This window comes from Zea mays, chromosome 10, assembly GCF_902167145.1.
Source record: "Zea mays cultivar B73 chromosome 10, Zm-B73-REFERENCE-NAM-5.0, whole genome shotgun sequence".
Lineage (NCBI taxonomy): Eukaryota > Viridiplantae > Streptophyta > Magnoliopsida > Poales > Poaceae > Zea > Zea mays.
The window spans coordinates 99,969,512-99,992,544 of record NC_050105.1 but is presented as its reverse complement, the minus strand read 5'-3'; the positions used below and the strand labels follow the sequence as shown (position 1 = coordinate 99,992,544).

General features: G+C 53.2%; 1 protein-coding gene across 1 annotated transcript; it reads left to right on the top strand.

The window, feature by feature from the left end:
- Positions 1 to 12,427: 12,427 nt before the first annotated feature.
- On the top strand, positions 12,428 to 14,346 carry LOC103641479 (uncharacterized). The gene is made up of 2 exons (XM_008664826.2): positions 12,428 to 12,518; positions 12,693 to 14,346. The coding sequence occupies exon 2, from the start codon at positions 12,696 to 12,698 to the stop codon at positions 14,208 to 14,210; it is 1,515 nt and encodes a 504-aa protein (XP_008663048.1). The 5' UTR covers positions 12,428 to 12,518; positions 12,693 to 12,695; the 3' UTR covers positions 14,211 to 14,346.
- Positions 14,347 to 23,033: the final 8,687 nt, after the last annotated feature.

The window sequence follows — 23,033 nt, the reverse complement described above, 5'->3', positions numbered from 1 at the left end:
CGCCGGTAGAATCGAGATGGCGCCCAAGAGGAAGGCCTCGAGTTCATCTGCCGTGGTGATTCCTCCAATCGACCCCAACAGCCAGTTGCCTTTCGCAGGTAACCACATGTCTGTCATCTCTGAGCCCGAACTTCTCCACCTCGTGTCCATCGGGGTTCTTCCTCCGCGGGAACTCTGTTCTTGGCGGATTTGCCATGGGGTTACTGTCCCAACTGAGGATACCCATGAGTCCGTGGTTTATGCTCCTTTCCTTCTCCGCGGCCTCGGTCTTCCCATTTCTCCCTTTTTCCGCGGCCTCCTTGATTTCTACCATCTTAACTTGACCCATCTGAATCCCAATTCTATCCTGCAAATCTCCATTTTCGTTCATTTATGCGAGGCCTTTCTTGGCGTGCTGCCACATTTCGGGTTGTGGAAGTACTTGTATCACTGTCGCCCTGGGATGGCCGGTGGACAACATCAGTTGGTTGGGGGTGCTAGCTTGGAGATGCGCCGTGGGAGGAAGACTGAGTATCTCCAAATCCCTCTCAAAGACAGTATCAAGGGATGGCGCTTGGAGTGGTTCATAGTTGAGAATTATGGAAACTCTCTCCCCCCTCGGTCGGGAAGACAGCCGGATGTTCGCACCCCAAGCTGGATCGAGTCCCCCACAGATCAGGAGGTAGCTGAGGCAGGTGCCTTGCTGGCTGAAGTTGGATTGCTAAAGGAGAAGGGTCTGACTGCTGAAGCTGTGGTTGCTGATTTTGTCTTCAAGAATATTCAGCCGTGGAAAGACTGGGCATACCCGGCTTATCTGTATCGAGGCCTAGCCGACTCAACTCGGGTTACTAACAGAAGGATTACCTCTATGGACTTGGTGAACCGACTTGAGATGATCCTTAGAGGCAAAGTGTCAAATGCTGGTGCCCCAGTAGCATTCTCAGCCTGGAACTTGCCTCCTCCCAAAGCCTTCACTCTTTTTGTGTCGAATCCTCCTGTCACTGATGGCAATTTGGGCCTTAGAGTGCGGCCCTCTGCTGAAGAAGTTAGTGCCTTGGTTGCCTCGCTCGAGGATATTCCTGATGATGAACGGCAGGTTCATTTTGAGGTGCCCCTGAACCCTAGTGATGCAGAGATAAGCGCTATGCTTGATTTGCTGGCTGAGGACTCTTCTGATGCTGCTCCTGCTGGGGCATTGGTAGTGGCGCCCCTCCCAGAGGCTGATACAACTTTGGATACTCAGAAGCCTGCCAGTACTCGCCCGAGGCGCCCTTGCCGAGCCAGTCAACCTGATCCTTCTGCTGATGAGCAGAAAAAGAAAAAGAGACGCCTTCGGCGAGTATCCAGTTTGGATCGGGACGTTGGTACCTCGGTTCCTGCTGCTGAAGAAGTGCCTGTGACTGAATTTACTGACGCTGACCCCAATGGGTGTACCCAATCTGTTGCTGATCCCAATGTGGGTGCTCCATCTGTTGTTGATCCCAATGGGGGTGCTGCCTGTGTTGCTAATGTGGACGACGAGGAGGAAGAAGATGAAGTTCCTTTGACTCGGAAAAACAGTCGGCAGTTCATCGCTAGCGGTGAAAGTAGTGGAGTTCCTTCTCCTGCTTTGTCTGCTCTCATTGGTCTGCAAGAACTGTCCCTGGCCAATTTTGATCAGACTCTTGAGGATATGGTTCCAGAAGATTTGTTATCGGAGCCAGCAGATGATGGTGTGATGGAGGTTTGTGCCGATGTGCTTGATGCTGGGTTGAGGTCATCCCGTGCCTCGTCGACCTTAGAGCGCGATCTCGAGGGTCGGGAGACTGACTTGGATCGTCCTGGTCCTATGGAAGTAACTGAGGGCCCATCAGCCTTAGAGGTGGCTACCGCAAAGAACTTGGACCCCAAGGATGGTGTTGACACGTGCCCAGCCCCCGAGAATGTTGTCGGGGATGACTTGGTTCGGGTGGGAAGTGCAAGCCACTGCCTAGCCCCCGAGGGTGCTGCCTGGGATAATCCGGCTCAAGTGGGCAGTGCAAACTATGACCCAGCCCCCGAGGATGTCCGAGCGGGGTCTCCCTCTTGTACTTCCATGGACGTTCATGCGGGATCGCCTCCACACTCCGGCTGTATGGTGGTAGCCCAAGCCTTGGACTAGGGAGTCGCTTTAGAGGGTAGCGTCCCCGCTGACCGAGTGTTGGGCTCTGTTGATGGCACCGAGCTGATTCCTGCTGGTTCGTTGCAAGCTGCTTCAGGTGGCGGCCTTACGCCCGGTTATCAATTGATCTCTCCTAATTTGGGAATCTCTTCGTTCTTTTCCAACCTCCAGGTACTGTGATGTATTTTAGCTTGGTTTTTACACTGCATGAACTGCTGTCATTACACTCATCTATTCTCCTCATCAGGCTTTGGTGGATGGGATGGTTAGCCAGCTGAGGTTACAGGGTGCTTCTGTCCCAGAGGTAGCTTCGTCTCTTGCACGTTGGAATCCAGCGTCACTTCAACATCGTGTCTCTGAATTGGAGGCGACCAACGCTGGTTAATGCTTTTCGCTTCTCTTTTGTCTTCTCTATTAAGCTGCTTTACATTCTGACCCCCTTTGTTTGGTTGTCTCCTGCTAGGTATGACTCGGCAGATTTCCGCTCTTGAAGAAAAACATTCTCGAGATCAGGCTGAAATGGTCCAGCGGTGCTCTGAGTTTGAAGGAAAGTATTCTCAAAGTCAGACTGAACTAGCTCAGGTATCTGCTGCCTTAGATGACGCCAATGCACTGAGTTCTTCTCTTCATGCTCAGCTTAATTCTGAAAAGGTGACTTATGAAACCGTGCTTTGCCTTGTCGTGATCCTATTACTTGCTTGATGCTTGAGGGAGTTGACTTCTGTTTGTAGGAAGAAAAACGTATCCTCGCTGCTTCTCGCGACAGTCTTGACAGATTGTATCGTGATTCTAGCAACTCGCTGACTATCCTGGAGAGGAGTCATCGCTTCACCATGGAAGAGTTAGACAACCAACGCTGTAAGCTGCAGGAATCCACGGATGAGGTGACCCGGCTCAAGCAGTTGATATCAGCGAAGGACGCTACCATCAAAGAACTCCGAGCCTCCAAGAAATCCATCGCCCAGGAGTTAGAAACTGCTCGACTGGCTGCCAAGGTTGCTGAAGAAACTTCCGTTACCCTCAGGGCCCAGCGCGACAGAGCCATGGACAAGGCTATTCGGGCGGGGTGAAGCTTGATGAGGAGACCCGGCGTGGTTGTTCCTGAAGATATAAGGGCTGACGTGAATGCTGCCCCTGATTCCTCGAGTCATCCTTCCTCATCGATTGCTCCTGAGAAAAATATCACAAAATAGAGAAACATTTTGCGTGTTTTGAGCGCGCGGTTAGCATGGTCAGACATTTGTTAGAGGACGTCATTTTAGTACTTGGACGATATTGTTATTCTCATATTGTTTCAGAATTCATCGGTTCATAAATTTGCAGTAGTAAAATGATGCGCGATGGTTTTGAAATTTGTTTGCGGGATATAGAAGTCATCCTTATATGAGTAATTGTAATCACGTCAGATCGCCTTAAGTCGCTGCTGACTTAAGTCGATTGCTTCTGTTAATAGGGCGTAGTGGTCACCCTGAATTGCGTAGGCGTGAGCATGTTGCACCGGCTTAAGTCACTGCTGACTTTAGCCGATTGCTCCGTTAGCAGGGCATAGTGGTCACCCCGAGTTAAGTAAGCGTGAGCATGTTGCACCGTCTTAAGTCATTGCCGACTTAAGCCGATTGCTCTGTTAGCAGGGCATAGTGTTCACCCCGAGTTAAGTAAGCGTGAGCATGTTGCACCGCCTTAAGTCGTTGCCGACTTAAGCCGATTGCTCCGTTAGCAGGGCATAGTGGTCACCCCGAGTTAAGTAAGCGTGAGCATGTTGCACCGCCTTAAGTCGTTGCCGACTTAAGCCGATTGCTCCGTTAGCAGGGCATAGTGGTCACCCCGAGTTAAGTAAGCGTGAGCATGTTGCACCGCCTTAAGTCATTGCCGACTTAAGCCGATTGCTCCGTTAGCAGGGCATAGTGGTCACCCCGAATTAAGTAAGCGTGAGCATGTTGCACCGCCTTAAGTTGTTGCCGACTTAAGCCGATTGCTCCGTTAGCAGGGCATAGTGGTCACCCCGAGTTAAGTAAACGTGAGCATGTTGCACCGCCTTAAGTCGTTGCCGACTTAAGCCGATTGCTCCGTTAGCAGGGCATAGTGGTCACCCCGAGTTAAGTAAGAATGCAAGTCAATCGTGAACAAACTGAGTATCTTTGAAGCCCTTTTTTATTGATGACATATTTCCATTTTACAGAGTACATCGTCGTCCCGATAGCTTTTGAAATACAGCTAGGGATAGAACTTCCTGAGGTGTTCTATGTTCCAGGAGTTCCCGACTTCTGTGCCGTCCATCTGAGTGAGACGATATGATCCTGGTCGAGTGACTTCTGCTACTATGAAGGGTCCTTCCCATAAGGGCGATAGCTTGTGCCGTCCCTCCCCCGTTAGAATTCGGCGGAGGACGAGGTCTCCTACTGAGAAGGATCGCTGTCGCACGGCCTTGTCGTGATAGCGCCTTAGAGTCTGCTGGTACCGTGCTGATTGGATTACTGCATTCAGCCGTTCTTCCTCGAGTATATCAATGTCCTCCAGCCTGGTGGCTTCGACTTCTGCTATGTTTTCGAAGATCAACCTTGGCGCCCCGAACTTGAGATCGGCGGGTAACACTGCCTCCGACCCATAGACCATGAAGAAAGGAGTGTTTCCATGCAAAGCTCGGCTAGGTTGGGTTCTTAGGCTCCAAACAACATAGGGCAATTCTCTTATCCACTTTCCTGCGAATTTTTCATTCTTATCGAAGACCTTTTTCCTGAGTGCCTCTAGTATCATCCCGTTGGCTCGCTCAACCTGCCCGTTAGCTCTTGGATGTGCTACAGAAGCATACTTGATCTGAATGCTTTTTTGCTCGCAGAAGTCGAAAAACTCTGAACTTGTGAAGTTGGATCCTAGGTCAGTTATGATGCTGTTTGGTATCCCGAATCTGAATATTATGTCTTGTATGAATTCCACGGCCTTAGCTGAGGTTAAAGAAGCAATGGGCTTGAACTCTATCCATTTAGTGAATTTGTCGATTGCTACCAATACATGAGTGTATCCTCCTTGAGCTTTCTTGAAAGGTCCAATCATATCCAGTCCCCAACATGCGAAAGGCCAAGTTACTGGTATGGTCTGCAGTTGTTGTGCTGGTAGATGTTGTTGTTTTAACAAGTATTGGCAAGCTTCGCACCTCTGAACTAACTCGGCTGCATCACTCTTCGCCGTTGGCCAATAGAATCCTGACCTGAAGACTTTCCTGACTAGTGTTCTGGATGCAGCATGTATTCCACATTGCCCAGCATGGACCTCCTCCATAAGTCGCTTCCCAGTAGATGGGAGAATGCACTTCATGAGGACGCCTGATGCACCCCTTCTGTACAATGTCTCCCCAATGAGTGTGTAGTGAGCCGACTGTCTGGCAATGCGCTCGGCTGAATTCTTGTCATCTGGTTCCTCTTCATTCTTTATATACCTGATGATTGGCCTTCTCCAGTCATCAGAGTCTGACTCGGATTGATCTATAATATTACACTCTTCTGCTTGATCCATTGAGATGCTCGGCTGTAGTATTTCTTGCACAAAGAGTCCAGGTGGGACCTGAGTTCGACTGGATCCTAGCTTGGACAACACATCGGCTACTGTGTTTCGATCTCTTTCTACATGATGAAATTCCAGACCCTCAAATTTATCTTCCAGCTTTCGGACGGCAGTGCAGTATTTTCCCATTGAATCGCTTGAACAATCCCACTCTTTGTTTATTTGGCTAATGACTACCAGAGAGTCTCCGTACACCATCAATCTCTTGATGCCCAATGATATGGCGATGTTCAATCCATGGATCAGAGCTTCATACTCGGCTGCATTGTTGGAGGCCGGAAACAGCAACTGGAGGGCATATTTGAGGTGCTCGCCTCCAGGTGCGGTGAAGAGAATTCCTGCTCCTGCTCCCTGCAGCTTCAGCGAGCCATCAAAATACATTCACCACACTTCTGCAGTCTCTGGGTTATCTGGTACTTGCTGTTCAGTCCATTCTGATACGAAATCAACCAGTGCTTGAGTTTTGATGGCAGTGCGAGGTCGGAACTAGATGTCATGAGATCCCAGCTCACAAGCCCACTTGGCTATTCGGCCAATGGCTTCCTTGTTGTGAAGAATATCCCCTATCGGAAAACCAGTGACTACTATGACTTTGTGGTCATCAAAGTAGTGACGTAGCTTGCGGGCAGTTAGAAGTACTGCATATAATAGCTTCTGAACTTGAGGATACTTTTTCTTTGAGGGGCCCAGAACTTCACTGATGAAGTAAACAGGATGTTGCACTGGGTAGGCATGTCCTTCTTCTGCTCGCTCAACTACCAACGCGGTGCTTACCACGTGAGTCGTGCAAGAGATATACAGTAGCAGATCTTCAGCTGGTTGAGTTGACGTAGCTCGTCGTGGTGGCTTCAGTACTGGTGGTGTTGTCAAGAATTTCTTTAGTGCATCTAGAGCTTCCTGTGCCTCTGAAGTCCACTGAAACTTATCCACCTTCTTCAGTAGCTTGTAAAATGGTAAACCTTTTTCCCCCAGCCTGGATATAAATCTGCTCACAGCTGCCATACATCCAGTAAGTCGCTGAACCTTCTTTTGTGATCGAGGTGCTTCCATCTTCATGATAGCTTCAATCTTATCCGGACTAGCCTCAATTCCCCGGTGGCTGACAATAAACCCGAGTAACTTTCCTGCTGGTACCCCGAAAACACATTTTTCGGGATTAAGCTTCCATCTATACCGTCTCAGACTGTTGAAAACCAGCTGTAAGTCTTCGATGAAGTTCTCCGAGTTCTCTGTTTTGATTACCACATCGTCTACGTAGGCCTCCACACGCTTGCCCCAGTGATCAGCTAAGCATGTTTGAATGGCTCTCTGATAAGTCGCTCCAGCGTTTTTGAGGCCGAACGGCATGGAGGTATAACAGAAAGCACCAAACGGAGTAATGAACGCTGTTTTTTCTTTGTCTTCCTTTGCCAAACTAATCTGGTGGTATCCGGAATAGCAATCCAGGAAAGACAACACATAACATCCAGCGGTGGAGTCCACCACCTGATCTATCCTCGGGAGCCCGAAGGGATCCTTCGGACAGTGTTTGTTGAGATCAGTATAGTCGACGCACATGCGCCAATCCACTTTATTCTTTTTGAGTACAAGAATAGGGTTGGCTAACCACTCGGGGTGTAATACTTCTCTAATAAATCCAGCCGTGACCAAGCGAGCTAACTCGGCGCGAATGGCCTCTCTCTTGTCAGGCGTGAAGCGTCGTAGTTTTTGCCGAATCGGCCTCGCCTGGGGATAGACTTTCAGTTTGTGCTCGGCCAGTTCTCTCGGGACTCCCGGCATATCCGCAGGTTGCCACGCGAATACGTCTCGGTTATCTTGCAGAAACTGGACGAGCGCGCTTTCCTATTTGTCGTCCAGGCTGGAGCTGATGATGGCAGTCTTGCGTTCGTCAGCGAACCCTAGGTTGATCCTTTTAGTTTCTTCAGTCGGCCGCATAGAGGTCACGGCCTGAGCTTCGTTTGCCGGTACTGCGAGGTCCTCCTTAGGCTTAGTGTTCGCCTGTGTTGAAGAAATCGTCGACGGCTTGGTGGTGAGGGCTGCTTGGATGGCCACTCGGAAACACTCTGCGGCGCCTTGGAAGTCGGCGCGCATAGTTATGATTCCTTGCGGTCCTGGCATCTTCAGTATCATGTACGTGTAATGCGGAATGGCCATGAATTTGGCCAATCCCGGCCTTCCGATGATGGCGTTGTACCCGCAGTCGAAGTTCGCCACTTCGAACCTCAGGAACTCGGTTCTGTAGTTCTCCGGAGTTCCGAAGGTGACAGGCATGTAGATGTGGCCCAGCGGGTATTCCCCTTCAGTCGGCACGATGCCGAAGAAGGGAGTGTCCGACTCGTGGAGCTCTTTGAGGTGAACTCCCAAGCCTTGGAGTGTCCGGGGGAAGGTGACGTTGATGTTGCTCCCCCCGTCCAATAGCACCTTCTTCACCCGGCTCTCTCGGATCACCGGATCGACGAGGAGCGGGTATTTGCCCGGATGGTCGAAGTTGAGCCATTGATCCTCCCGAGTGAAAGTGATCGGGTGCTCCGACCACCGGTATGGGGCGGGAGGACCGGTGGTCGCCACCAGTATCTGGCGATCGTTGAGCTTTTGTTGTCTTTTGTTCTCCTGCGACCCGTGTCCGCCGAAGATGACGTTGACCTCCCTGTCAACGCGCGGGAAAGCTCCTCCTCCTCCCTCCTCCTGCTGATGGGGTTGTCGTGGTTCATCTGGTCCTCCCCTCGGCGGAGGAGGAGGTAGAGGTTGGAAGGGTCGGCCGTGCCCGACGGAGTGCTTGAAGTCCCGGCAGTTACGAAGAGTGTGGCGCATGTCCTTGTGGTACGGGCACTGGGCGTCGAGGATGTCGTCCAGCATGCGCTCGCCTCCGCGAGGTCCTCCTCGGGCGTGAGAGGTAGGTGGTCCGGCGGCGTGCACTTCTTCGCGAGGCCCCTTCTCCCAGTGTTTGTCGGGTTGCTGGTTCGTGTCGCGTCGCGGCGTCGCCGGTGCGGGCTTTGCTTCTCCGATGAGGTCCTAGGCCCGCTCGTCGGCGGTGATGTAGAGATCGGCTTCCCGGAACAGCTTCTCGGAGGTGGTCGGTGCCTTCTGTAATATGGCTCGGATAAAGGCCGAGTCATTGGATCCTCTGTAGAAGTCCTCGATCACGGCCGCCTCCGTGACCTCGGGGATACGATTTCTCATGGTCTGGAACCTTTTAAGGTACGACCGGAGAGTTTCGTCCCCCCGGCGCTTGATGGATTTGAGGTCCCATGGTTGTGCCGGTTTGTCGGAGAGGGACTGGAAATTGGCGGTGAAGCGTCGACTGAAGTCGCCCCAGTCGTCGATGCAGTGTCGGGGTAGATGTCGCAGCCATTGCAGCGTGTCTTGCCCAAGGACAATGGGTAAGTACGCGGTCATCACGTCTTCGGACGCCCCGGCAGCTCGAGCAGCGGTGGTGTAGACGGCTAGCCAACCCCCTGGATCCTGCTTAGGTTCATATTTGTCGACATTGGATACCTTGAAGTTGGGAGGCCATTGGATGGCCCTAAGGCACGGAGTAAGAGCAGACACTCCGCATGTGTCCTCCTGTCGTCGGGGATGATGTCTGTCCCGGGGAGGGGAGTAGTTGTTGTGGTTCCTCGACCGTCCCCGGGTAGTTCCGCCAGTTGAGGCTGTTGCCGACTCAGTTCTGGTGGCCTGGCTCCGAGCTGGGATGCCATGATCCCTGTCGTACTCCTCCCGGCGGCGGATCTCGTTCTCATGCCGTCGTTCACGCGAAGCATTGATAGAGCTTCGCGCGTCTCGGCGACTGTTGATGGCGTGTCGTAGATCGTTCGGCGGGTGAGCAAGTGGTAGAAGATGGTTGGCTGCCTGGGTGAACAGTCGTCGGTAGCCCTCGGCGTCGGGAGTCCGAGGGAGTCCATCAGCTATCCGAGCTAGTACCCCTCCAACTTCGCTCGGCGTGTTCATGGCTCGGGCGAAGTCGGGATTCAGGTTGCGCCCGAAGAATGGATTCTCCCGGCGTTGCCTTGCATCTTGCTCGGCTTGTTCCTAAGCCCGGCGACGATCACGTCGTCAGGAGTTCCTTCGTTCTCTGAAGACGCGTTCCTCCAGAGTTTCTCCTATCTCCGAGACCTCGTCCCACGAGACAGGTTGCTCCGGATCCCGTTCTCCGGCCGCGTGATGCCGTCGAACGTTCCTGCGCCGGTTTCTCCGTCGACGGGATTCTCGTTGAGGTGGTTCTTCTCCGGGTGCGGTCGGCTCGTCGTCGGAGACGGTAGGCGACTCCACTCTCCCGATGAAGAGGACGTCGGGATAGAATGGTGCTGCTGTCGTGGCGACCTTCTTTCCGTTCTCCTTTGAGGGCGGAGGAACGGAAAGAACAACTTGCTTCCCCTTGGTCTCCTTCTTCCTCGCGATCTGTGTCCATTCTTTTGTCGGGGAAGAAGACAGTGGAGTTCTCCGGGTCAGCGGGCCCTCGGCCCCTGACTTTCCGGAGACGATCTTTTTCCGGAGAGCTGGAGGTTGCGCTTCTCCGACATTTTCGGAGTTTGTTGGAGGAGACTTCTTTTCCGGCGGATCCGTGATGCGATGTAGAGTTCCCTCTTCATCTGCTACGGATGAGATTGTTCCGAAGCAGAATACGGATCCGGGACGGAGGGTGATCTTGCTGTGGAAGGTGACGACCATTGAGCTAGCTTGAATGTCGACACACCCCCTACCTGGCGCGCCAGCTGTCGGTGTTTTGGGTCCGACCGCACACCCGGGGTTGCCCCTTGAGGTGTTTTTAGGAGTAGGACGGTGTCGACGACTGTAGCAAAATGGTTCGTGCCAGATGCACGAGGGACAGTGGACAATGTTTGCAGGTTCGGGCCGCTTAGAGATGCGTAACACCCTACGTCCTGGTGGGTATGCTTGGTGAATGAGGTTACAAGGGAGCTCTCCGAATTGGGAATGCAGAGAGCTGAGGTGTGTGGCTGAGTAATAGGGTCGATCGTTCTGAAGGGGTGCCCCTTAGGCCTTATATACTCGACCGTGGGGCAATACACGTGGATATGATAACAATGTGTGGCTAAAAGATAGTGAACTGTTTGAGTTTATCTCCCTGTAGTTCTGCCGACCTATCCTCGCATGGCTCCGTTGTATGGGGGCTCCGGCGCGGGAAAGTCGGATCTCTGTTGTGGTCGCTCGCTCGACGTTGTGGGCCGTCCGGGCTGGCATCAATCCGGCTTCATGTCGATCTGCTCTGCTGATTGTCCCTCCCCAGGCCCACGAAAGAATGACCTTACGATTTATCGGGCCCTTGGGCCTTTCGTGAGGTCTTTTACTCTTTTAGTGGACCCGGGGGATATCTGTCCCCCACAATTTGTTTATCTCAGATGATGGTTCTAACAATATGCACAAATTCTATACGTCTCTCTCGTAGTTTCATAAACTACGAGAGAAATATAGGTTTTATGAACAAATTTATTTTTATTTTGTCATATGAAGAAATGTTCAATATATAAATTGTACATCATAATGAGTTATACAAATTTGTAGTTGAAAACTTTTTTATTTGAATTAATTTACTACTTTAAAATGTGATTTTTAAATCATCTTTGCCTAGTGTTGGAGAAAAAACACTCGGCAAAGAGCTCTTTGCCGAGTGTTGTATTTGTGACATTCGGCAAAGAGCTTCTTCGCCGAGTGTTTTGTTTTACCGAGGATTTTTTGCGTGGCACTCGGCAAAGAGCACTTTGCAGAGTGCCCGAAATAAAACACTCGTCAAAGAATATGGCACTCGGCAAAGAGCCAAATTCCGGTAGGGTTTATATATCAGTTTATAGCAATTGGATTACCAGTTTCTTAAAAACTAAGAAGCTGGTCTCTTCTAATTAAAAGATAAAAACTAGTTTCTTAAAAACTAGATTGCTTCCAAACATGACCTAAAGCCTCGAACTCTCTACTAGCTATAGTGTTTTAGATCTAATCACGTCTATCCTCGCGTGATTAGCCAATGACATTAGTTCTACGTGCTAGTTAACTCGTTGTGATCCACTACTTTCAGTTCGACTCAGCACAGTGGAGCATCAGAACGCCATAGATATCTAACATATATACTACCTCTGTTCTTAAATATATGACATCGTTGATTTTTTTTTAAAAAAATTGACTACTCGTCTTATTCAAAAAAAATGTGAATTATCATTTATTTTATTATGATTTGTTTATCACTTAATGTTATTTGAGCATGAATTAAATTTTATATTTTTGAATAAGACGAGTGATCAAAGTTTTTTTTTTAAAAAAATTAATGGTGTTATATATTTAAGAATTAAGGGAGTACATACCAACATGCCATACAAAATTTTGCCACCTCGGGCAAATGACTCATCCTGTAGTAGTGTATTGTGTGAGTGTCAGGTTAGTATGCCTAACGCACATGCATGCGTCTATTGTGTACACGCGACCACATGCTTGTTAGAGTGATCGAGCAGCAACAATGCCATCGGCATTATCACATGCTTATTGTTAGAGTGACCACATGCTTTTGTCTACATCCACCAGCAGCAGCAGCACAATATAACAATAACAATAATCCCCGGTAGATAATTCTTTTCTTTAATATCTCTGACAAGAACCTTTACTTTCCCTCTTCTCTATCTCTGTTTTTTTTCTTGTATTTTATGGTTAGGTGTAGCTGTAGATCTTGTGGTGAGTGCCAGCAACATGCATGCATCAAGATAATATATACTGTACCTAAACGTTGACATAAACCAATTGGGCAACGTTTTAGATCACATTCTGCCAGCTCTGTCTATATATATAAGGTGTCAACATTGCAAGCTAAGGAAAAGGCTGTGCTTCTTCTGGCCCGGCTGTAAGTAGTCTTTCATTCTCTTCTCTCTGCTTGGGTCCTTAGTACACAAAGTTGTGTTTGCATGCGATCATAATTCGAGACATATGTACATGCGATGCGAGTCATTAATTGGTATGATGTATCTCTAAGTTTTGTTAAATGTCTGATTTCATTTCTCCATTTGTCTTCCTGCAGATCATGGAAGCTGTTGCAGAGTTTCAACTGGCGAACTGGACCCCTGTGGATTATGCGTCCATCGACATACCTGGTGGTGCCTGCGGCCTCCAAGCATATGACTATGATGTGCAGCTGCAGCACCACCTCGCTGAGTACTATTCTGCAGCCTCACAACACAACAGTAATATTGTTGCCAAAGCAGCAAAGATCTCCTCGAACGACGATAGTGACGATGCTAGCACTAGCAGGAGCGAGGTGAGAAAAGTAGTAGACCGGTTTAAGGCTGATATGGAGATGATGAAAGAGAAGATGCATAGATACCCAGCATGCCTTGGTGCTGTCGATAAATCTTATACCGTGCCGAGGATTGTGGCCATCGGCCCCTACCACTGTGGCATGGAGCACCTCAAGAAGGCGGAGGAAGTGAAGCAGGTTGCTGCCTGGCAGTGTACCGGGACAGGCAAGTTACTGAAGGAGATGTATGAAGAGCTGATCCCCGTCGCAGACGCCGCCTATGACTTGTACGACAAGGATGCGATACAAGGCGTTGCCGAAGATGACTTCCGGCATATGATGTTCTTCGACGCTTGCTTCTTGGTGCAGTTCATGCTTTCACGGGCTGGTTCCTCCAAAATTGATAAGAGCTTGCAGGTTTACTTGAGGCATAACCGCTACGACATCTTCCATGACATCATGCTGCTTGAGAACCAGCTCCCATGGATGGTGGTCGAAGCAGTCATGAGATTTATGCCACAACCATCGACGATACCCAAGAGCTTCGTTCACAGAATGAGACGCTGTATGATGCCGTACGACCATCGTGAGCCTCCTGAACCGAAGCCTTTTATCTGGTATGAAGACTACAATCCACCTCATCTCCTTGGCCTCCTCCGGTACTACATTGTTGGCCGAAGATGCGAGTGCGACATCGACGATGACGAGGAAGAGAAACCGGAGCCCAAGAACATGTCGTTTTCTGCCAGCGCCATGGACCTTGCCGAGATCGGCATCACACTCAAGGCCAACAAGACGATGCAGCTCATTGACATGCATCTCAATCGTCCGAAAGCAGGGGCTGTTTTCACCGAGCTTTGCTTGGCGCCGCTGTCCCTGGACCGCGATCGTGCAAGCTACCTCGTCAACATGGCGGCTCATGAGCTGTGCGCGGTGGAGAGTTTTGGAGGTGCCAAGGAAGAGGACTCTGCTGTCTGCTCCTACGTTCTGCTCCTGGCTAATTTGGTATACAGGGAGGAGGAAGTTCAGGAGCTACGGGAGAGAGGTATCATCCAGAGAGGAGGAGGGCTCACCAATGAGGAGGCGCTCTGCTTCTTCACCAACTTCCAGAATCTGCGCATGGGACCGCGCTACTATCGCATCATGCAAGACATCGCGATTTACAGGGAAAATAGCCTCATAAAGACCAAGATACATGGGTTTCTCCACAACCACAAGAAAGCCATCGCCGCGGTTGTCACCGGCATTGGTGCTGTTGGCGGGATCATAGGGGCACTCCTGTCTATCAAAAAGTCCATTTGATTTTATCTATACCACGGCATGAAATGTTGTTGTATCTGTATGTGCTTTGATTGTCAATTTCCTAGCTATTTTATGTACACTCAAATTAATGACGTTGCTTGCGTATTTTTTTATTATTAAGGATGCATTTTTTATAGTACTGAACATAATTACATCCGGTGAAACGCAACCACTTACAGGCTCACACCCTCTCTCTCTATATATATATATATAGTTTATATATTAAGAGCCCTGTGATTCTAATAATAGAGAAAGCCCAGGCCAGTCAATATGTACTTTTTGGTTGAACCAAACCTGGTCAGCATATACCCACTCACGGTCGCCGTTAGCCACGCACGTCTTCCCCCCGTTTCCCGGTTTCCAAAACTGTATTCGCGCAATCACTCGAGATAAACCCGCGCGAGTCCATAGTGTTTTCTAGCATCTGCATCCGCCGAACAGGAAGGAGACCCTGAATCCCGGCGACCGAGGCGAGTGGCCAGGCGACTTCCGCCTCTTCCATCCATCTCCGCTGCATCAATCTGTGGTTTTGGAGCCCTGATTGAAGAGCCATTGCTTCCCGTGAAGTTCCAGGTTATCGCTCCAACTTGAAACACATCGAGGTTTCCGTCGCCGCTTGAGGTATTTTTGTCGATTTGAAGTTGTTCCCTTAGTTATAAGCTATGCGTGATTTGAATCCGTTTGCATATTTCTCCAATCGGGCGCGTTATCTTAAAAAAAACTCTCATTGCATCTCTCTTGGATTCTGGAGCCCCGATTGAAGAGCCTCTGCAGTTCTTTTAGCTCCGTGGTATCGCTCGACCTTCAAATACTTCGGCAACGTCGCCGTTTCAGGTATTTCTTCCCGAGTTTGTAGATATTATTTTACATACCCGTAGTATTATATATATGCATATCGGTACTGATATATATGCACATCGTCACTGCTGTATATGCACAGCGGTACTGCTATATTGTCGGCGTTTCGACCCTGGGGGGTCCTTGGACCGACGAGTAAAATTGTCGCTGCGTGTTCCAGCCCAGATGGGTTGGCGCGAGATGGAACACAAGGGGGAAAACGCGGCTTGTGTTATCCTGCGCCAGGGGATGCGCTCGTAGTAGGGGTTACAAGCGTTCGCGAGAAAGAGAGTGAGCCTGTTCATCAGCTCGTTCTCCCGCGCGACCCTCCCGCATGGAGGCCCTGGACCTTCCTTTTATAGATGCAAGGAGAGGGTCTAGGTGTACAATGGGGGTGTAGCTATGCGCTAACGTGCCCGGCAGAGAGGTGCCTGAGCCCTGTGTACATGCCAACGTGGCTGTCGGAGGGGTGCTAGAGCCCTGTGTACGCGGTAACGTGGCCGTCGGAGGAGCGCTTGAGTCCTGTAGAAGCACAGCTGTCGGGGCTGCTGGGATCTTGCTGACGTCTCCCTGCTTCCGTAGGGGCTGAGAACCGCCGTCGTCATGGACGCACGCGGGGAGCCATCATTACTCGTTTACCGGGGTGAGCCAGATGGGACACCGGTCTTGTTCCCCGTAGCCTGAGCTAGCTAGGGGTAGGGTAATGATGTATCCCCCATGGCGCGGTCGGTCCGAGCCCAAGGTCGGGCGAGGCGGAGACTCCTCCTGAGGCCGAGGCCGGGGTCGGGCGAGGACGCGATTCCTCCCGAGGTCGAGGTTGAGGCTGAGCCCTGGGGTCGGGCGAGGCGGAGACCACCTTCCGAGGCCGAGGTTGAGGCCGAGCCCTGGGGTCGGGCGAGGCGACGACCACCTTCCGAGGCCAAGGCCCAAGGTCGGGCGAGGCGGAGCTTCCGGTTGCGCCTGAGGCTGAACTTAGCTGTTTGCCAGCCTCATCCTGGTGGGTGGCACAGCAGTCGGAGCGGAGCGAGCGGCGCTGTTTTCCTGTCAGGTCGGTCAGTGGAAGGGCGAAGTGACTGTGGTCATTTCGACCTTGCCGACTGAGGCACGTGTGTCAGGATAAGGTGTAAGGCGATCCCCGCATTGAATGCGCCTGCGATACGGTCGGTTGGTGAGGCGATTTGGCCAAGGTTGCTTCTCGACGAAGCCTGCCCGAGCTGGGGTTCGGGCGAGTCGAGGGTGCAACCGTTGCTTGGGGAGGCCCTCGAGTGAGGCGAGAATTTGTCTGGGACTACTATTCCAGCCCGAGGCTGGGCTCGGGCAAGGCGAGATCGCATCCCTTGAGTAGACGAAGCCTTGATCTGAATCGTGCCCATCAGCCTTTGCGGTTTGTGCTGATGGTGGTTACCAGCCGTGTTTAGGAGTGTTGGGGGTACCCCTAATTACGGTACCCGACAGTAGCCCCCGAGCCTCAAAGGTAGTGTTGTTACTCGCTTGGAGGCTTTGCCGCACTTTTTTTGCGAGGGGACCGACCTTTCTCGATTACACTTTGTTCCGGTGGGTGCGCGCGAGCGCACCCGCCGGGTGTATCCCCTGAGGCCTCGGAGGAGTGTTTTGACTCCTCTGAGGTCTTAATGCCTTTCGTGATGCCTTGGCCGGCCTGGTTGTTCCCTCATGCGACCTGATCGTAGCCCGGGTGCATGGTCGGGTTCCAGGTTTTTAGGCTGGTTTGTTGACGCTGTCAACGGTTTGGCCGTAGCCGGGTTGCGAGAGCAGCCCCCGAGCCTCTGCACGGAGCAAGAGGACGATCAAGGACTGTCTTGACTTTTATTATACGCACCTTCGTCGCCTTTCTGCAAGGAGGAAGGGGGGAAAGCGCCATGTTGCCCTCGGAGGGCGCCGAACATGGTGTCTCCAGTGAGTTGCTAACGGGTGATCCGAGTGGACGCCCGTGCCCCGTTCGATAAGGGTCGGCTAGTGGCCCAGAGGCGCGCTCCAAAAGTACCTGCAGGTGATTTGTCGGACCCGGACCCGTTCGATAGGCTCCGAGGGCTCGATGCCTCCCTCTGATGGGATTCCGTTACAAAATTGCTCCTGCTGGTCTCGGAAATGTCCTAGGGTACCTCGGGAGCGTAGCCCGAGCCTCGGCCATGTAACATACGTACCTAGAGTCATCCCTCGCTCTGCGTGCTCTGGGGCGACTGTCGAACCCTTCCGAGGGGCCAGCCTTCAAACCCCTGATCAGTAGTGGGTGCTTAGCCCGAGTGCTCTGGGGCGACTGTCGAACCCTTCCGAGGGGCCAGCCTTCGAACCCCTGATCAGTAATGAGCTTGAAGCTCGAGTGCTCTGGGGCGGCTGTCGAACCCTTCCGAAGGGCCAGCCTTCGAACCCCTGATCAGTAGGAGGGCTCGGGGCCCGCTTCCTTCGCGGAGAAGGATCCCTTTCGAAATATCCCCTTTCCCGGTCCCTGTAGCAAGAGAGAGAAAGGGGAAGAGGAAAAGGATATGAATTTAAACAGTGTGGCGCACCTTTTTTGACGCGGTCATCATGGCGGAGGTGAAACGACGCCCGCTTCGCCTGCCAAAGGTGTCACTTGCCTTGCCGCGGAGTTAATGCGACGGGACGGGCGGTTCGCTGGGTGGCCGTCGCGCGTGCTCGAGTCGTTCGAGGAACGGAACACGGGCGCGTCGTCTTCACGCCGTGGGAGAGGGCTCCCCTGCCGCTCCAGGAGGGGACATGAGCCTGCAGGCGATTTGACCGCTGCTTCCGCTCGTCTGCTGTCGCCATTACTGCTGGTCCACTTTTGGCCATATCGACCGTTGCTCCTCCTCCCGCGGCTGACTGACCCGTGATCGATGTGCTCGATTGGAACTGTTGGGTCATGCGCAGGGTTGCCTCGAGTCGCGGCACTGGTTCCATAGTCGAGAAGGCACGACATTGGCGCAAGTGGCGGTGCAGTTTCTTGCATGTAGTAACCGGCGCGCCGGTTACACGACGTGTGGGCCTGGGCCTCCATGCTGGATGCGATGAAGCCGAAGGGGTGCGCCCTCGCGGTGCGGTTGCATGCCACCTGCATGGCGGTCCGCCCTTTCGACCGCTGGTTTCGGCGAGGATGGAGGAGTGCTTGTAACCGCGGGGCGGTTACACGCTCCGCGTTCGGTGGTTTGGCTTCTTTCGTTTCGGGTCAGCTTGCATGACGTGTGGGACCCAGCCCCCGTGTCGTTGGGGGAGGACCCTGGAGTATGTCGGTGAAGACGTTACCCGTGACGCCTGGGGACGCGAGTGGGAGAGCCGCCTTTAAAAAGGGATCGGTCCCCCGGGCGGTAGCCATGCCTGTGCACTCCCGCCATGCATCGTGCCCTTCCACCTTCCGAGCCCCCGGATGGGGAGCACCCGCGTTGCCTTCGTCTTGCTGCTGTTGGAGGAACACGACCTCACGGGGGTTGGCACCCTTCAGCCATCGCTCGGCTTCAAGGATTTTCATCATGCAGCCCAGCTACATTCCCCCACCAATGGTCATCCAGGATGATGACCACCAGTTTGATTATGGGGAGAAGCAAGCTGGGCTGCGGCCTCTGCCCCGCCCTCAGCTTCAAGGATCTTCATCATCCTTGCTGGGGCAGAGGGCGAGCTGAGCAGGGGTTCTACCTCCCGCAGGGGCCGGTAGGCCACCTCTTCCTCCGACATCCAGGGGAGGAAGACATCCTCCAGCTCTGTGGAGGAGGCGTCCTCCAGCCATGCGGGGGAAGGCGAACTGCTGCTGCCTGGCCAGGGTGCAGCATTCCGTCCTCCGCCCGGGCGACTGTGGCCGGCTGCACCGGGGGGTCGCACAACACGTCGTATGCCGCGAGGGCGGTACTCGTGTTCTGGGACGGTCCCGTTCTCGTTCTCGTGGTGAGAACGGGAGTGAGGACCTGCCGGTGCGCTTTGGAGCGGCCGCCGCTTGCTGGTGCGGTGTTGGTGGGCAGGTGGCTGCCGGAAAAGGTTTCTCCGCCGACGAGACCGTCGGCGCCACCTACGGTCCGGGCCTCTAGCTCTTTGGCTTTAATGGCTGGTTCTCGTCCCCCGCGAGGGGACGTGAACGAGGGCCCTTCAGCAGCAGCGTTTGCCCTGAGGTCGTCGCTGCAGCTGTCTTGTCGCCCAAGACGGAGGTCGTTGTCGCTGCTGCAGTGGTCGGCGGTGAGCCACCTGGAGTTTGTTATCCCACAGGCCCTCTGGTGTGGAGGTTGTTCATACCCGCGGGAGTGGAACCGGAGTTCCGTTTGTAATGGCACCCTGAGTGTGGGTGTATGTTCATTGTGGCTGTCGAGGCCTGAACATCTGGGTATTTGAGCGTGGAGCCGTGTTTCTTCCTTATTTCGAGCACCAGGACTCGCCTGTCGGCTAGCTGAACCGCTTAACCAAGCATGAGTTGCCCTGTGCGGAAGGTGACGAGTGAGGTATCCGTATCCCGGAGGCGTAGGAGTCCCTCGACTCGGTCGGCCTTGCCACTCAAGGCCTCTCTTGCTCAGTTTTAGAACCTTTGGCCGCTCTGCGATGAGCCGGAGCCGGAGGCAGCAATGTTGGCGTGGACAGAGGCAGAGTTGGCTCGAGAAGAGGCTTCGTCGGCCCAGGAGCAGGTGGCTTCCCGGGCCGAGGAGGTGCAGCAGTGGCGGCTGAAGCTTGGCCAAGTTGTCCGCTAGCGGGACCAACCCCGGAGTCATGCTGCCGAGGCCGTGAGTCGGGCTGAGGTCCTCGAGGGACAGCTGGCTGTGGCTACGGAGCGACTAGCCGCGGTGTCTGCTCGGGTCGGGACCCTGGAGGAGACCCTGGCTGCGATGGCCCAAGCGCGGTGCTGGCGTCCTCCTTCGAGGTGGAGATCCTTCCGCCCGTGTCGCCGTCCGAGGCCAGGCCAGGTTCCGCTAAGGGTGGAAACGATGCCGAGGGTGCTGCTGCTCCCTCTGTCGATGTCTGATCCTGCATGAACAGTTTGTCTGTATTATGCGTATGTTTTTTGCGGCCGACGAGGCCTAAACATCTTATTGTCGTATTATAAAGCTGCATTTTCTTTCCTCTTGTTTCGAGTATCAGGACTTGTTCGTCGGTAGCAGAATCGCTTATCCAAGCGAGAGTTACTTTTCGTGGAAGGTGATGAGTGAGGTATCCGTATCCCGGAGGCGTAGGAGTCCCTCGGCTCGGTCGGCCTTGTCGCTTACGTGCACTCTCACTCATTCGTAGGATTCCGTTATCGATATAGTCGAGAAGGCATGAAAGTCGTTCTGGCAGAAAAGTTTTTCGAGCGTTAGGACTTGTTCGGCAGTAGAATCGCTTATCCGAGCGTGAGTTACTTATCGCAGAAGGTGATGAGTAAGGTATCCGTATCCCGGAGGCGTAGGAGTCCCTCGGTTCGGTCGGCCTTGCCGCTTACGTGTACTCCCGTCGTTTTTAGGACCCCGCTATCGAAGCAGTCGAAAAGCGCGAAAGACGTTCTGGCAAAAGACTTTTCCGAGGGAAATTTTGACGCAGAGGGGGTTCCCCCCTTCTAGCCCCCGAGGGAGGGTCGGGCTTTGCCGAGGCAAGGCTGACCCTTCCTTGACGGTTAGACTTTATTTGTGTATGTATAGAAAACGAGGTATATGAATGACTTGAAAACATCTTAAGGGTAAAAGCGACATAGCTGTCGGATGTTCCAAGCGTTGCTGTAGACCTCGCCTTGATCGTTGGCCAGCTTGTATGTTTCGGGCTTCAAAATCTTGGCGATGATGAACGGCCCCTCCCAGGGAGGAGTAAGCTTGTGGCGCCCTCGGGCGTCTTGTCGCAGCCGAAGTACCAAGTCTCCCACCTGTAAGCCTCGGGACCGGACCCCTCGGGCGTGGTAGCGTCGCAGGGACTGCTGATACCGCGTCGAGTGTAGTAAGGCCACGTCCCGAGCCTCTTCGAGCTGGTCCAGTGAGTCTTCTCGGCTGGTCTGGTTGCTTCAGTCGTCGTACGCCTTTGTCCTTGGGGAACCGTATTCGAAGTCTGTGGGTAAGATAGCCTCACCCCCATAGACTAGAAAGAACGGTGAGAAACCCATGGCTCGGCTCGGCGTTGTCCTCAGACTCTAGACCACCGAGGGTAGCTCCTTCATCCACCGCTTGCCGAACTTGTTGAGATCGTTGTAGATCCTCGGTTTAAGTCCTTGTAGAATCATACCGTTGGCACGCTCCACCTGCCCATTTGTCATGGGATGAGCTACGGCGGCCCAGTCCACACGGATGTGGTGGTCCTCGCAGAAGTCCAGGAACTTCTTCCCAGTGAACTGTGTGCCATTGTCGGTGATGATGGAGTTCGGGACCCCAAAGCGATGGATGACGTTGGTGAAGAACGCCACTGCCTGCTCGGACCTGATGCTGGTTAGGGGTCGGACCTCGATCCACTTGGAGAATTTGTCGATGGAGACCAGCAGGTGCGAGAAGCCCCCGGGTGCCTTCTGCAAGGGACCGACGAGGTCCAGACCCCACACAGCGAATGGTCAGGTGATGGGTATTGTCTGTAGGGCCTGAGCGGGCAGGTGCGTCTGTCTTGCGTAGAATTGACACCCTTGACAGGAGTGTACAATCCTAGTGGCGTCGGCCACCGTGGTCGGCCAGTAGAAGCCTTGTCGGAAGGTGTTCCCAACGAGGGCTCAAGGTGCTACATGGTGACCGCAAGCCCTCGAGTGTATTTCTTGCAATAGCTCTTGTCCTTCAGCGATGGATATGCATTGTTGGAGAATGCCTGAGGGGCTGCGGTGGTAGAGCTCCTTTTCATCACCCAGTAAGACGAACGACTTGGCGCGCCGCGCCAGTCGCCGAGCTTCGGCCTTGTCGAGGGGTAGCTCTCCTTGGTGGAGATATTGCAGGTACAGGGTCTGCCAGTTTCGATTTGGCGCAACCCCATTCCGCTCTCCCTCAACACGCAGGGCCTCACCTTCGGCGGTCGAGGGTGCCTCGGGCTGGGCCGAGGCCTCCTCGGGCTTAGGCGTGTCGTCGATCTTGACGGAGGGTTGATGTATGTCTCTAGAGAAGACGTCCGGGGGAACCATTGTCTGCCCCGAGGCTATTTTAGCCAGCTCATCCGCAGTCTCGTTGTATCGTCGAGTGATGTGGTTGAGCTCAAGCCCGTAGAACTTGTCGTCTAGGCGCCGAACTTCGTCGCAGTATGCCTCCATCTTCGGGTCGCGACAGTGGGAGTTCTTCATGACTTGGTCGATGACAAGCTGCGAGTCGCCACAAGCGTCGAGGCGCCAAACCCCTAGCTCGATGGCGATGCACAACCCATTAAGCAGAGCCTCGTACTCGGCCACGTTGTTTGACGCCGGGAAATGGAGGCGCAGCACGTAGCAGAGATGCTTCCCGAGGGGTGAGATGAAGAGCAGGCCCGCGCCGGCTCCTATTTTCATCAGCGACCCATCGAAGTAATGGTCCAGAGTTCCGGTTGGATCGGAGCCGTTGGCAATTGGGTGTCGACCCATTCAGCAACGAAGTCCGCCAAGACTTGGGATTTTATGGCCTTCCAAGGAGCGAACGAGATTGTCTCGCCCATGAGTTCCACTGCCCACTTTGCTATTCTACCCGAGGCCTCTCGGCACTGGATGATCTCCCCCAGGGGGAAGGATGACACCACAGTCACCGGATGAGACTCGAAGTAGTGTCACAACTTTCGCCGCGTCAGAATTACTACGTACAGTAGTTTCTGAATTTGTGGGTAGCGGATCTTGGTCTCGGATAGCACTTCACTGATGAAGTAGACTGGCCTCTGGACAAGCAGTGCATGCCCTTCTTCTCGTCTCTCGACTACGATCGCGGCACTGACCACCTGAGTGGTCGCGGCTACGTAGATCAAGAGGGCTTCTCCCGCAACGGGGGGCACCAAGATGGGCACGTTTGTAAGGAGCGCCTTTAAGTTTCCGAGGGCTTCCTCAGCCTCGGGGGTCCAAGTGAAGCGCTCAGTCTTCCTTAAGAGGCGGTACAAGGGTAGGCCTTTTTC

What these genes read in the sequence shown, in the direction of transcription:
- LOC103641479 (XM_008664826.2), top strand. Translation starts at nt 12,696, where the DNA reads ATGGAAGCTGTTGCAGAGTTTCAACTGGCGAACTGGACCCCTGTGGAT.